This window comes from Paralichthys olivaceus, chromosome 19, assembly GCF_024713975.1.
Source record: "Paralichthys olivaceus isolate ysfri-2021 chromosome 19, ASM2471397v2, whole genome shotgun sequence".
Lineage (NCBI taxonomy): Eukaryota > Metazoa > Chordata > Actinopteri > Pleuronectiformes > Paralichthyidae > Paralichthys > Paralichthys olivaceus.
In genome coordinates this window covers 11,518,007-11,532,652 of record NC_091111.1, presented here as the reverse complement: position 1 = coordinate 11,532,652, position 14,646 = coordinate 11,518,007, and the positions used below count along the sequence as shown (strand labels likewise).

At 42.9% G+C, this 14,646-nt stretch overlaps 2 protein-coding genes across 2 annotated transcripts; both read right to left on the bottom strand.

Annotated features, from left to right (window-relative positions):
- Positions 1-5,919: 5,919 nt before the first annotated feature.
- Positions 5,920-8,169, bottom strand: eif2b2 (eukaryotic translation initiation factor 2B, subunit 2 beta). Its single transcript, XM_020097505.2, has 8 exons — positions 7,861-8,169; positions 7,515-7,635; positions 7,138-7,289; positions 6,777-6,940; positions 6,579-6,674; positions 6,363-6,500; positions 6,211-6,277; positions 5,920-6,124 (listed from the first exon to the last, which is right to left on the bottom strand). The coding sequence occupies exons 1-8, from the start codon at positions 8,030-8,032 to the stop codon at positions 5,973-5,975; spliced, it is 1,062 nt and encodes a 353-aa protein (XP_019953064.1). The 5' UTR covers positions 8,033-8,169; the 3' UTR covers positions 5,920-5,972.
- Positions 8,170-9,124: 955 nt separating this feature from the next.
- On the bottom strand, positions 9,125-14,646 carry tmed10 (transmembrane p24 trafficking protein 10). The gene is made up of 5 exons (XM_020097717.2): positions 14,217-14,646; positions 13,132-13,252; positions 12,553-12,626; positions 10,633-10,759; positions 9,125-10,501 (listed from the first exon to the last, which is right to left on the bottom strand). The coding sequence occupies exons 1-5, from the start codon at positions 14,394-14,396 to the stop codon at positions 10,380-10,382; spliced, it is 624 nt and encodes a 207-aa protein (XP_019953276.1). The 5' UTR covers positions 14,397-14,646; the 3' UTR covers positions 9,125-10,379.

Genomic DNA, 14,646 nt, shown 5'->3' with positions numbered 1-14,646 from the left:
AATGCCGTATCTTGCTACGTTAAAGAAAGTGAAAACAATTCAGTTTCTTCCTTTGGTCGTTTTCCATCCATCCACATAATGTCATGGAAATCAGTTGAATTGTTTTTGTGTCTGAGGAACTAGAATCTTTATAAAACAGGGGCCATAAAGGGGTACAGATCTGAATCACTCTTTGTTCACTGTCTGCTCTATAGCTTCCCTTGTTTCCTTATCACATTGTTAAAGAAATTTAAAGAAAGAATACGCCCTCTGATCCGTGCCAAAATGAAATGGGTTATTTCTTGATTAATGCCTCAACCCTCCACAAAATGTCACGGAAATCTTTAATTTAGTTTTTGCATAATCCTGCAGACAATCAAACAAACCCAGATGAAAACATAACCTCCTTGGCAGAGGTAATAAAGATGAATCTTGTTGTTCTTTGATGCAACAGGGTCAATCTACAGCTTGGACGTCCCAGAGGATGACACTGGATCGATGAGATCCACACTGTACTCCTTCCTCTCGCCGTGATTGCACTGACTGTTCATTAGCGGGACCGCCGGCCTTTAATGGCCTGCACACTTCTGTCGCTCGTAAATCTCCTCACCCCACCCAGGTTTTGCTCCCCTGTCCCATCAAAAGGCCTGCGAAGAATGAAGTGAGCATGATGAAAAACAGAATGAGATTTATCTGCTCACTCCTCCTCCTCCACACCCAGAGATGAGCTCACGAGCAAAGAGAAATGACAGACGAGACCTCGGCGAGACGCACGCCCGTGGATGTGATGGTGCCACTGGATGTGTTTGAGATTCTAATGAGGCCTGCTGGCCGGAGAAACAAGACAGGTCCAAACAGCAACTGAAGTGTGGACGCAAGAGAAGGAAGAGAAAGACAGAGCCGGGAGGATAACAGTGAGGTTCATATGGAGGTGGGGTTTTTCCCATCAACTGTTTCATATTTAATTTGAGGAAGTGAAAAAAGAGAATTGCTCAGTATTTGGAGGCTGAAACTTTGAGTATAAAAGTTTTGGACAATACAAAAAAATACTCTCCCTTTGGACGTCAAAGTGTTTTACCAATAATCTGTGATTGTTCTGCAGTCACAGCCACAACATATGTAACACAATTACAATGTTGTATTTGCATTGATTTATAATCTTTTTTGAACCAAAGCTAAGTCAGAAGCTGTTGTTTGACAGTTGGGTGATGTCATGCTCAGACTATAGTGAGTGTGGTGCAGTGGAGAGTGGAGACATGTTGCTGAGTCCATTCACTCTGACCTTTTTTTTCCTGCAGTTCCACATCAACAAATGTAGGTCAGAGAACAATGAACTCTCTCTGTTAGAGCATAGCAGGGAGCCAGAGCCTTCACATGGTCTGACCCTCATCTATCCATCTATCCATCTATCTATCCATCTATCTATCTATCCATCTATCTATCCATCTATCTATCTATCCATCTATCCATCTGTCCATCTATCTGTCTATCTATCTATCCATCTATATATCTATCTACATCTTTCTGATATTTTGGTGCAAACTTTGTGGTTTTGGTTGGATCCAGAATATTTTACTATTGGTTTTGAGTCTACATTTTTGTGAGTGAATTTTACAAATTTACTGAAAATAAAAAGAAACACTTAACTGAACACAATAGATACGATAGGTTAATGAGCATTGATTGCACGTAGAAAATGTCCAGTCTGCCAACAAATAACGAGACAAATATAAGTGAAAGCACGAACGCGTGAGGGGGGAATGGGTCTTTCTATTAATATCAATCATCCAAGTCAACGAGTGCCAATCAAAGAGCCGCGCTCCCTGATCGACCGAAACTTGAGCATAAATTCTGATTAGTTATGACATTATTTTCAAAAAGTCGACCAGATCTTTGTTGTGAATTTAGCTATTGAAACCATAATGACTTGTGGAAAAAAAAGTGTGACTTCATGAGCCAAATTCACAAGTTTTAAAATTGGCAGTCAATGTTCCAGAGATTTTTTTGGAGCCAGCCCCTGCCAGATATCTGTGGTATTACAATTTGGAGCACTCCCACATTGGTTTAATTTCACAGAGCCGGAAGCTACGTCATATTTGTTACAAGTGAAAAGTCATGGAATCCTGACATGATGTGAATTTAACAAATAAGAATCAGACTTTAAACAAACGCAGGATGTGAAACTGTCCCATCAGACATTTACAATATGAAACAGGTCACACCTGGCTCAGGTGATGACGTCACGTCAGTCCCATTCAAAGCTCTGTGAGTGTGTGATCTCCTCGTCGGGAGCGGTGGCGCGCGCCTGTAATCCAAGCTACCGGGAGACTGAGGCTGGAGGATCGATTGAGCTCAGGAGCTCTGAGCTGCAGCGGACTGTGTCGATCGGGTGTCCGCACTAAGTTCGGTATCGATATGGTTCTCCCGGGGGAGCCCGGGACCACCAGGTCGTCTAAGGAGGGGTGCACCGGTCCAGGTCGGAAACGGAGCAGGTCAAAGCCCCCGTGCCGCTCAGTAGTGGGATCGCGCCTGTGAATAGACGCTGTAGTGCAGCCTGAGTAATACAGCGAGACTCAGTCTTTTACACTCAGAGACACACAACACACACACACTGACATCACATGTTGACATCACACAACAGCTTCAGCTCTGCTGCTTCATCTTCTTGTTCCAACTAAACCTGCACTAACCTGCAGCTCTGCTGCTGCTACAGCGCCTCCACCTGGAGGACAACACCTACAGCAACAACAACCACTCTACACTTATACTCATGTCCTGCAGGGGGAGACAAACTAACTACACATGATAAACAGCTTCCTGTTGAGTTACTCATGAACACACGGTTATATTCACCTCTATCAATGTTAGAGTTGTGATGCTTAATGCAGCAAGTGTTCAAATAAAGGAAACACACACACAGAGGCCTACAAGTCGTAAAGGTACATTTTCCCAGTCAGTTTTTGATTTAAAATAACTTATAAAGATAAAAGTCCAGGTTAAAACATCACAATCCTGCAAACACTTGAAAAAACATCTACTATAATTAGTGGAGGCCTCTGTGTGTGTGTGTGTGTGTGTGTGTGTGTGTGTGTGTGTGCTGTGTTTCCTTTATTTGAACATTTGCTGCATTAAATATCTTTCACGTTGATAGAGGTTAATGGAAAAGTGTGTTTATGAGGAAGCTTTCATTTGTGTAGTTGTAGTTTGACATGTGTAGAGAGAAGTAGAGTTATAACTGTTGTCAAAAAAGACTGAGTCTCGCTGTATTACCCAGGCTGCACTACAGCGTCTATTCACAGGCGCGATCCCACTACTGAGCGGCACGGGGGCTTTGACCTGCTCCGTTTCCGACCTGGACCGGTGCACCCCTCCTTAGACGACCTGGTGGTCCCGGGCTCCCCCGGGAGAACCATATCGATACCGAACTTAGTGCGGACACCCGATCGACACAGTCCGCTGCAGCTCAGAGCTCCTGAGCTCAAACGATCCTCCAGCCTCAGTCTCCCGGTAGCTTGGATTACAGGCGCGCGCCACCGCTCCCGACGAGGAGATCACACACTCACAGAGCTTTGAATGGGACTGACGTCACGTCATCACGGAGCCCTGCAGCGGTCTCTGGTGGCGGAAGATAAAACTACAGCTTCAGTGAAGAAGATCACTGAGACATATTTCTGACCTGGTGATTTTAAAACCTAAGATTTTGTGAACTCAACTTTATTCTTAACTGAAACAGACGAATCAGAGTTAAACAGACACATGGCATGTAACTCTGGACATTTTGAAACAAGCTTAAATGAATAAACTCCTTTCCTGAAAATCAAACTCTGAAAGTGTACTTTGTAATTATAGTGTTGAGGGAGCAGACTGCAGATCAAAAACATCAGTTCAACTGTTTTCACATCACACAGTCAAGAATGATTTACTCTAGTAAAACATCACAATCCTGCAAATACTTGTTGATTAATAAATCATAAAACATCTACAATAATTAGTGGAGGCCCTGGTGTGTGTCTGTGTGTGTTGCGTTTCCTTTATCTGAACAGCTGCTGTATTAAATAGCTTTATGGGGATAGTTTACCCAGAAATGAAAACTCTCTCATTATCTACTCACCACTGTGACGATGGAGGTGGCTGAAGTGTTTGAGTCCACAAAACACTTCTGGAGTTTCAGGGGTGAACAGCGTTGCAGCCAAATCCAATAGAACTGAAGTGAATGGTGACCACTTCACTTTAAACAGAAAAAAACAACAGGAAAGAACATTAAATGCCTCCATGCTGCTTCTGTGGTGTCATCCAAGTGTCCGTAAGCCTCGACAGGTAAATTCGACTCGAAACGGCGTCATTTACAGGTTTTTAGTCTAAATGTCCGCATTGATCCACGTGTGAAAACTAAAACATGATGTAAATGACACCGTTTCAAGTCGAATTTGAATATCGGTGCTTACGGACAATTTAATACTGATAGAGGTGAATATAAAAGTAACTCAACAGGAACCTGTTTATCATGTGTAGTTAGTTTGTCTCCCCCTGCAGGACATGAGTATAAGTGTAGAGTGGTTGTTGTTGCTGTAGGTGTTGTCCTCCAGGTGGAGGCGCTGTAGCAGCAGCAGAGCTGCAGGTTAGTGCAGGTTTAGTTGGAACAAGAAGATGAAGCAGCAGAGCTGAAGCTGTTGTGTGATGTCAACATGTGATGTCAGTGTGTGTGTGTTGTGTGTCTCTGAGTGTAAAAGACTGAGTCTCGCTGTGTTACTCAGGCTGCACTACAGCGTCTATTCACAGGCGCGATCCCACTACTGAGCGGCACGGGGGCTTTGACCTGCTCCGTTTCCGACCTGGACCGGTGCACCCCTCCTTAGACGACCTGGTGGTCCCGGGCTCCCCCGGGAGAACCATATCGATACCGAACTTAGTGCGGACACCCGATCGACACAGTCCACTGCAGCTCAGAGCTCCTGAGCTCAATCGATCCTCCAGCCTCAGTCTCCCGGTAGCTTGGATTACAGGCGCGCGCCACCGCTCCCGACGAGGAGATCACACACTCACAGAGCTTTGAATGGGACTGACGTCACGTCATCAAGGAGCACTGCAGCACCTCCACCTGGAAGAAAACAACAGTTACTCAACACGTTTCTCCTGATCCTGCTGATGACGCTGTGGTAAAATTAGAGTAAGATTTTGAGTACAGACCAAAACTAAACATACTTCTGTGGAATATGTATAAAGTTGAGTGGACTAGATTTCAAACACAGGGCTTAAAGTATCGCATCAAGGTTTAACACACATCAAGGATTGAAAAACCTCTAATTTGGCTCAAAGGTTTTCTGTGGAAATTGTGCTGTTTCAGAAAGTGTGAAAGACATTGCATGAGGTCGAAGTCATCGGATGGCGTACAATAAGACAACCGTTACTCACAAAACTGCAAGATGAATCTTTGTTGGAGGAGATGAAAAGAAATGTGATTAAGCATAATGAGGCAGGAGCCCTCCTGCAGCTGCCGCACGTTCGATTCCAAACCAACTCTTTGCTGGGTCCTGTCAATAAAGCCGAAATGCCTGGAAAAGAATATGATGAGTATTACTTGGTCTGATTAAACTAATATAAATTTGATTGGTTCAGTTGACGTAGACCAGACCAGGACAGTAATAGAGTTCATGTCAGCTCACAGTGAACTGCGGATGTGGGAGTGTTCTGACATGAAGCAGAAGATGTAGGAGACACAACATCTATAAATAGCACTATAGGTTTTTGTTAGTATACTTGCATTGATTAAGTAATTGATAACCATGTATCCAAGTGCTGACCCTGAGGCTGTCTGATGTTGAAACACCCAAAAACACGATGAACCTAGAAAACATCACTGTAAATATATTTACATATATATTTATATTTACAGTGTTGACAAGATGATATGTGAGTGTAAATACACAAATACTGAATGACTCCCAGTCTCAAGATGCTTTATTTAATTAATTTATTAATGACACTGGTTAAAGTTAGTGATCCTCTGGATGGTAAAGTTCGCTCATCAGTCGGTAGATATAAGACGGTGCGTGTCCTCCGATGTTAGAGATGAACAGTGTGATGAGCTCAGGAGGGACGTAGTCAAACACGGGACAGTGCACGTTCACCTTTGAGAGAATGTCCCCTTAAAACACAAAAAGGACATTTAGGCTTTAATACTGCAACAGAGGAATGGTTGTTATGAAATGTGAACATCTGGGAGTGTGTTACCTTCAGTGAAAGGAAGCACCTCATGTGGAGAGACAAACTTATGGAAGGTGTCCTCTTCATTCGGGAACTGAGAAAAAAAAAAAAACCTTCTGTGATCATTTATTCTCAGTGGAAATTATTAAGAAACCGATTGAACAGGCTTCTCTTTGTACCTGAGGTGAGAGTTTGAACATGGGAGTACAAACGATCAGAGGCGTTGAATGGTGCTTGGCTGCCAGGGCCAGTGTGTGCGTCCCGTTGACGGCCCGGAGCCCCCCGTTAGCCAGAACCGTCTGCGTGCCAATGATGACCTGAAAAGATCGTCCCCACACAGGTTAACCCAGACGTTGTGACGTGACCATGTCAAAGCCTCCTGCGGCGTTCTATACCTTATTAACACGAGACATGACGGCGAATATGGCAGCATCTGCGATCACAGTCGTCTCGATGTCAGATTTGGAGAGGCTGGTGGCCATTTCATGCCCCTGGTGGACAAAATGACATCTTTTAAAGTTAGAAACAAAGTTCCTTGTTTTTCCTACATAATCATATATAGTGATTTTAAAATCCCCTCTCTCTTAAGCTACCTGGCAGAAGGGGGCACACTCTGCCACGATGACGTGAAACTTGCGTTTGCTTGCAGCGTCTTTGAGGAAGGCCTCCACGGTGCGCGAGCGGCCGATCGTCATGATGACCTCGTTGGAGTGGATGTGCTCCAGGGCCTGCATGGCAATGTTGTAAGTTGTTCCCTCTGGAAAATAAAAGTGGGAGTGAGTTTGTGACTTAATTCCAGATTAGGATTACTGAGCCTCCATAATTTGAATATTCACCACAGAGTACCAGCCATTCTCATCAGACTGCTAAATACATTCTACATTAAAACTACATATAGACTTAACTTGTGCTTAAGGAATGACTGTGCCCAGCTTGTTAAGAAAAACAACACACCTAGCTCAGTCAACAACTCATTTATGGCCTCGATGACGTTGGCTTTGAGGGTGGCAAAATGCTGCCTGAAGTTCTCCTCGCTGAGTCCACCTGTCGTCAGCAGCTTGTGAAGAGATTCCTGCTGGTCCGTCTCTTCACTGCTACCTCGAGATCTGACCAGACATAAATTGAGTCAAGCAATTTTAATAAAAAACGACATTTATACTCGTTAGTTCAATGTGAACTTCTATACTTTTTACGGCAACGTTAAAAGAGGGAAGAGAACCTCTGTAAAACTTTAAATCATTTCATAACATTTATCCACACAGTATGAATGTGATCATAACCAATGACCTGGATCTACAAGCTTCTCCAGCTCAGTGAGTAGTTTCATTCACCTGGCATATTCCTCTCTGACGATCTTCAGCACTCGTCTGATCATGTTACCCACAGTGGTCTCTGAGGGCTGAGCCGCGGTCATTCTCCTCCCCTCCTTACGGATGATTTCCATCAGATCGCCTGCAAGACACAACATCTTAGACAGAACAAGATGGTAAAGATCCAGACGAATAAAACCCACAGTGGTGGACTTGTTGTCCTCCAGTTTGGAATAAAGGGTGAGGGGATTCTTCTTCTCTGAGAGTTTGTAATGTTTACTGGAGGTTTCCCACTTCAGACAGATGTGACAGCAGCAGATGTCGCTAGCCCCGCTGTGGTGTGTGTGGGTCGAGCACCATGACTTACCTGCGCTGCTCCACCGAGCCTGGGCTGTGATTCTGCGGAGCAGGGCTGTCGTCTCCCGGGCTGTCTCCGCCGAGCCCCGCTGGGGTCCGGTCCCGCTGCCTCCGCGCTTCAGGTCGGACAGAAACGCTTCGATTCTCTCCGTCAGGTCCGTTTCTTTGTCTGGACCCGGCATGGTTGGTTAGGAGAAGCGGACTTTCTGTCAGGAGGAAAACTCAAACAACCCGAGATGTTTCCAACATGCTAGGTTAGGAAGCGGAAGTGCTTCCAGACTAGTTCCGGGTGAGTCTGACTGTGCTGTCATGTGATTGGTGGAGCGTACCCCGGAAATACTGCGTCAAACTTGAGCTCGAGGGAAATATTTGTACTTTTAAATACTTCTGTGGGTTTGTCTTGGGTCTGAGTTTCTACTGGAGAGCGAAGTTTTTTACTCCATCACAATATCCAATAATCACGAGTTCAATCAATCATATTTATTGCTAAATTGCATATTCACAAATGTAAATTTACTGGTAAAATAAAAACTTGATATTTCTATTTATCTTATATATATGTGTATATATATACGCACACATACATATATATGTGTGCGTATTTAATTGCAGATTGGAAATCATCCTCATCCTTTCAACTCAATAAGTTTTTGTTTGACAGGCAGTTTGGGTAAATATCAGTGTTACGCTGTCACAATAAGGGAATAAGAATTAACATATATGTATTGTGATAAGACATTGAACATGGGGTTTATTTATTTTAAAAATAGAATAAATGAAATGTCAGTTCGTCTTGTGTCACAATAACAGCTCACTCGCTGTGGGACGCACCTCTTGTTGCATTGGTGGGTTCGAGGTCACCGGAAGATGAAAATGTCTCTCTCTCTCTTCAGGGCAAGTTGATCACACATTATATATGTCAGTATTATAATAATGTAGAAAGTTAATTTATAGTTTGAAGATAAAAAGTTAAATCGGTCACTATTGTGCCCAGTGGAACAACTAAAGCTTTGTGTCATTTATGTATTTTAAAAAACAGAACATGTTGTAAATGATTCCAGTCTATTAACACATTAGTGATATGATGTGATGATAATACTTCCTCCTGAAGGAATTGGAGTGTGGCATTGTGTTATGATTAAAACTGTGAAAAACTTAATTAATCCAAAAGCAAAACTGCCTTTAAGAGATCAATCATAAGGAAGTTATGTTTTTTTGTTACACTTCAAAAACTTGAAATAAAATAAAAATAAATGTGTTTAATTGCACTGTAATTAATGTAAATTCATCCAATATTTTATTGAATAAAAGCCCAACATAAATTTACAAAATTTATCAGTTAACATAAAAATCATTTACTGCGCACAATGCGCATGTTCATCGTTAAAAATGTACCCATGTCTCAATTAATCTTTGTCAAACACAATCTGAATATTTGCAACAACCCTCATTCTCATGTAACCCAAGCCTCAAAAGGTATTTTTAACAAACAGAAGCACGCTGGATGGATATACTGTAATTTGGAAGTTATATTTAAAAATTCAATTTCACCAGTGTGTAAAGAAAAGAGGTGCATGACTGATTGGAAACTTTTGGAGAGCTTACTTTTCTTTTTCCAGTCAAAAGCTCCATTCACTGTGGTCTGGCAAAAAAAAAAACATTTCACAAACATGGATTGCATCATGGAAATCAGGGGATGACAGTATGCTTCAAATTCCCTCCTGAAAATAAGGTTTTTGGTTTGTGGCTACTTTTGACTGGTGACAGATGAATGTTCAGATGTTCAAAAAAACAAATCTAGAACGTGCAAGAGCTAATAGAAGTGACCTAATTTATAACTAAGAGAATATTACTCTGACAGCGCACAACCCCCCAAAAAATATAGCTGTAGAAGCAACTAAGTAGCATTTACAATATGAAAACAAACTAAAGACACTGTTAAATTTAGCTACCAAACATGTATGCAAATTAAGTGACATAACACAGAAGTTCAGTGGTTGCCGAGTGAAGGTAACAACAGACCACATTTTTTTGAACAGCCTTCACTTGATCGAAAGGGCACCAAGGATCTTGTCTGCTTGGCATGGCAAAGAATGTGTACATCAACAGAAGGGCAAAAGACATTCGCTCATGGCACATCCATTCAAACTGAGCTGAAAATCAAACATCACTGTTCAACTGATTGGAGGAACAAGTTCTTATTCAGCAAGCCGCAACATTCAAAAACAGTGCAGACAGAAACGTGAAGTACCATGGGGACGGACACGCAATGACACGTGCCTCCCATGCCTCACAGTGCATTTCTCCCTACAGCGCTTTTCATGTTTAAAACCCCTAAATAAGCAGGTGAATCTTTTTTTTCTGAGGACAACCTTGGTACTCTCTCACAGATATGAAAACTAGAATTCGAGCCCCTCAACCCCACTTGCTGTTGTTTGCTGAAGCTAGTCCAAGGAGGGTGGATGTTGGGATGTGTTTGCTGACCAGTAGCTTCCCTGGAGGTAAGGAGCTAAAGTATAAGGGGCCACTCTACTCGATCAGCTTCTTTGCCTTGAAGAAGCGCCGCAAGTAGAACACCTGCCATGTGGCCAGCCCAATGAGACAGCACATGGAGAATATGCTGAAGTACAGAACACGTGTGTTGGTGGACTCTGGAAAGTGGTGAAAAACAAAAGGGGTTTGTTATTGGTCAGTGTATGATAAATAAACTGAAGTTAGCATTTAGGGTCTGATTGATTTATGTGCTGTTTCAGCAAAATAACAACTTGTGTTTCCTCCTTACCATTGGTGTCCCTCATCTCCTCCTCTCTCTTCTTCATGTAAGCGAAGTCATTGACGATGGACTCTGACAAGTCCTCAAGTCGCCGCAGCTCAACCTCAAGAGGCTTCAGCTTCTCCACCTTGGCAATCTGGAGGAGAGAAAGAGAGGAAACTAATGAAGCCTTGAGAAGTCCAATGCAGAAAGGGTAGAGCTACATTTTAAGCAGTGTTGTTATTGACTTTGTCCAGTAGATGTCACTCCAAGCTGTGTGAACACATCCTGTTTAAACCATCTGTGCCATTTACTCTGTTCACTCTGGCTGGTGAGAATGAGGCCATTTGCAGTCTGAAACAGCTGCAGCACCTGAGACGGTCAGCCTTCATCTTAAACAAACTGCTGTGGCTGATTTGTGATAGGAACACAAAATGGAGCCACCACAGGGTTATGTGTCTATATGTACATATTCCACTGCTGGAATTTAAACTACACTGCTGCTGTTTCAGCTCAATTTTAACAACAAATCCAATTACAAAAACAATCTATTAGATGAGGTTTCAAGATTTATCTATGGCAACCACTGCCCTTCATGTTGCAGGGCAAGATTCTTCCCTCCTTTCACTACATGCTGCTATTGTCATTTTATTGTCACTACAACAATTTCTGCACTTACTCTTTTGGTAAAACTTACTGTTGGCTACAAGAGTCAGCCCTGTGATCTATGAGGTGTTGATGATATTGCCCACTGAGTAGTTTACATGTCTGTCCGTGTGACCCATGTTTACAACTTTCAGTTTGTTTGTACTAAGTCTTAGTGAACTGTAAATTGATGAAACCTACATAACAGTTTTTCTGTTTGGTGTGGAACAGATGAACCTTACAGCATTAAATTGTGCACCACATCATATGCAGACATTAGGATGTTGCATGGTAAAATGCAAAATGAGTGGTAACATGCAAATGACATTCAATGAGCTAAGAATAAATAAATACTGGATGCGACAGCTCGCATCCATTAAGTTCCCTTTCTAAAACCCTTTAATGGACACAAACTCATCAAAACGTATCTACTGAACAAATATTTCCCAAGGAAACACACCCGTCCACGTAGGTCAATCCATGTGCAAACTCAGCTCCACCCTCCTGCCTACAGACAGGCAAGCTCTCCCTGAACATCCACCTACACACACACACACTCAGCAGAACAGGACGTCATGCTCTGTGCAGCATGTGTGGGAGGAGGGGTGATTCTCAGCTCACAGGCTTCATCACTTCTATTCTCATTATAAGGTGTTGCCTGAGGAAGACAAGACCCATTCTCAGAAGATCTACTAATGACGCATAACAATGTGTCCCTGAGAACGGAAATATGAAGCACTTCCAACCCTGATTTCTATACTGGGACACGTTGACGTCACTGATGTGTTTTGGCCATACACACCTGGCAAAAGCACTAATACAGCAAAATACATCTGCACTGACAAGTATTGAATGTGGTATTAATGTAAGAAATGCACTGGAGCAGTAAATTCTTATTTACACAGCTCAACTTGATTTAGGCTGTGCAACAGTTACTGGAAAGGGGTTTGCATGTTCTCTTGCATCTGTAGAATCTTAGTAAGTTGTTTCTAAGACAGTGTGTTAAATGAAGGCCTTTACCCTGACATGGGATATGCTTGTACATTTAACCAAGTATGTCAGTCTGGTCTTCTTCAGAGTCCAAAACCAGCTTCTAAAAAGGAGACCTCTAACCCAAATTTTAGATTATAGTTTTAGGATTAAGGTTTTCTCGAACACTTTAACTAAGCTCAGGACTACTGACTGCCATTTTACACAAGAAGTAAAACTTCTACTGCGAGACCAGCATCCTTCATCAACTGACCTGGTCAGGTTGCAGACAAAAAGCTTCAGTTACCATTATTTGAAAAAAATGGTTAAACTTACCTCTTCATAGTTTTTGGCCTCCACACCATGCTTCATGTCCAGATTGACAAGCTGGTCAGGTACTCTTCCAGTTCCTGAGGAAAAAGAGCAAAGCTTTTAAAATCATATGTAGTCACTCACTGTGCCATGTTAACCTCGCCTATGTCCACATACCAGTTTAAAAACTTGTTATTCCAATTACCATTTTTCTGAATGATTGTCATTACTAGATTACCACCATTTCGCAAGAATGCAGTCGTTTTACAATTCCTTGAATCTAATCTGCATGTAAACCTGTATATAAAATGATTCATTTCCACAATTTACACCTGTCAACATGTGTATACATAACAAAAATATCTCCAAAAGGTACCATGTCATTGTACGTTATTTCTAAATGAAGGCGAGCAAAATGTTCAAACTTTTGCTCTTAAGAAGAAAAAACAATTTTAAGTTTGTGTTGATAACAAGAACTGATTTACTATTTATGTGCGTTGTTCAGAGAGAAAAATGAAATGAAACGGCCTCTTGGAATGGAGTGGTTTAGGTGAGTAAGTATAATTTTGTGCCTGTGAGCTGCTTGATGTGGAACACACTTACCCAGGGGTGATTTGCTCTCAAAGCACACCTCAAACATGTCATAGTCCTCTGTGGTGAAGGCAAACTTTCCTTTTGTTGCATCTTCCTTGGAGTAAAGAGTGTGACTGGAGGAATCTGTGATCTGCAAAGAAAATGAAATAATTCAAACATGAACCTGAGTGATAAATGAACAGAAACCTTATCCACAGTAATGTGTGAATCAGACTTTTGTAAAGAAACAAAGCCTAAGAAAACAAGTTGATCAATTCTCTGGTTCCATCATCTCAAGTGTGAGGACTTGCTGCTCGTCTCTGTTTTAAATAACAGTAGAAGGAAGACATTGACTTAATATCTGACATTTTGCAGATTCAACTATCATCTGCAAAAGTAAATAACCACTCTCAGCAGCGATTAACTGCAACATGCTAATAATTACCTTTATAATAACAGTGCTGTGTGTTTGACAGCTGCTACGATAAAGAGACTATTTCACAAAACGTGAATCCTCTCTCGCACTGGGCTGTGATGGGTTAGCATGAATGTGAGGACACACTCTCTGTGTGTGATGTATGTTAGCACCATGCTTATTGAAGTAACGTGACACATTGCTGTCGTTGACGTGTTAGCCGCGAATGTGCTAACGCCGCTAGCTTTGTGTCTTCCAGCCCAATGGACGGTTAAGACTGACGTGTAACAGCAGCGGAGCCGAACACATGTCACCGCCAACCTCCGCGTCCAATAAAACAAAACACACAAGTGGGATATGAACAAACACAAAGCGCTGCTTAACACGTTCACTTGTGTCAGACAAGTTTGACTTTATGTCAAAGGGGAAATTTCACCAAGCCATCCGGGGCGCTGATGTTAGCATCGACGTTAGCCGGCTAGTTAGCTACCAAAACCCAGGAAGACGAGTTTTTTCCGGGCCTAGCCTAGCCGCCAGATGCTAACAACAGTTGTCCCAGATTTCAGCCTCGCTCGATCAGCTGAGACCGGTCAGTGGATTCCACCGGTGAGCGCTGGTTCAGCTACACAGACGTTCACAGACGGAAGCCGCCTCGGCCTCTGCTGTTAGCCGCAGCTCCAGCCGCAGGTTGTGTGCTCACCTTCAGATTAGTTTTGGTGTTCGGCTGCTCGGTTATTTCATACTCCCCCGTCACCAGCACGTCTTTGTGGATCTCCTCCCGTAAACACTTCCTCGAGTTGACCGGTAGAAAGAACGAGATGGAGTGAACGGATTCAAAAAGAACCGGTAGCAGCAGCAGCAGCGCAGCGAGTCGAGCCATGGCTACTACCGTCAACCGAGCGACCAACCAGCCCGTGCCAGCAGCTTAATGCCGAGCTCCAACTCACACTACCGGTCCCAGCAGAGCGATCCAGCGCCGCCGCCGGTCTGGAGGACGAGCTGCGGTCCGACCAGCCCGACCTGAGGTTATGCTGAGGTCACACTGTTGGTGAAAACCTGTTTGTGTGCACGTGTGGCAGGTTTTACACTTTAGATCAGCTTTGACCTGCAGTGTGACTCAAACCTTCAGG

Excerpts from the sequence above, each read along its gene's own strand:
- eif2b2 (XM_020097505.2), bottom strand. The coding sequence starts at position 8,032 with ATGCCGGGTCCAGACAAAGAAACGGACCTGACGGAGAGAATCGAAGCG. Across the intron at positions 6,941-7,137 it reads TGAGTTGTTGACTGAGCTAG|AGGGAACAACTTACAACATT; the intron begins GTGTGTTGTTTT and ends TTTATTTTCCAG. Across the intron at positions 6,278-6,362 it reads TGTTCAAACTCTCACCTCAG|TTCCCGAATGAAGAGGACAC; the intron begins GTACAAAGAGAA and ends TTTTTTTCTCAG.
- tmed10 (XM_020097717.2), bottom strand. The coding sequence starts at position 14,396 with ATGGCTCGACTCGCTGCGCTGCTGCTGCTGCTACCGGTTCTTTTTGAA. Across the intron at positions 13,253-14,216 it reads ACACCAAAACTAATCTGAAG|ATCACAGATTCCTCCAGTCA; the intron begins GTGAGCACACAA and ends TTTTCTTTGCAG. Across the intron at positions 10,760-12,552 it reads AGGCCAAAAACTATGAAGAG|ATTGCCAAGGTGGAGAAGCT; the intron begins GTAAGTTTAACC and ends TCTCTCCTCCAG.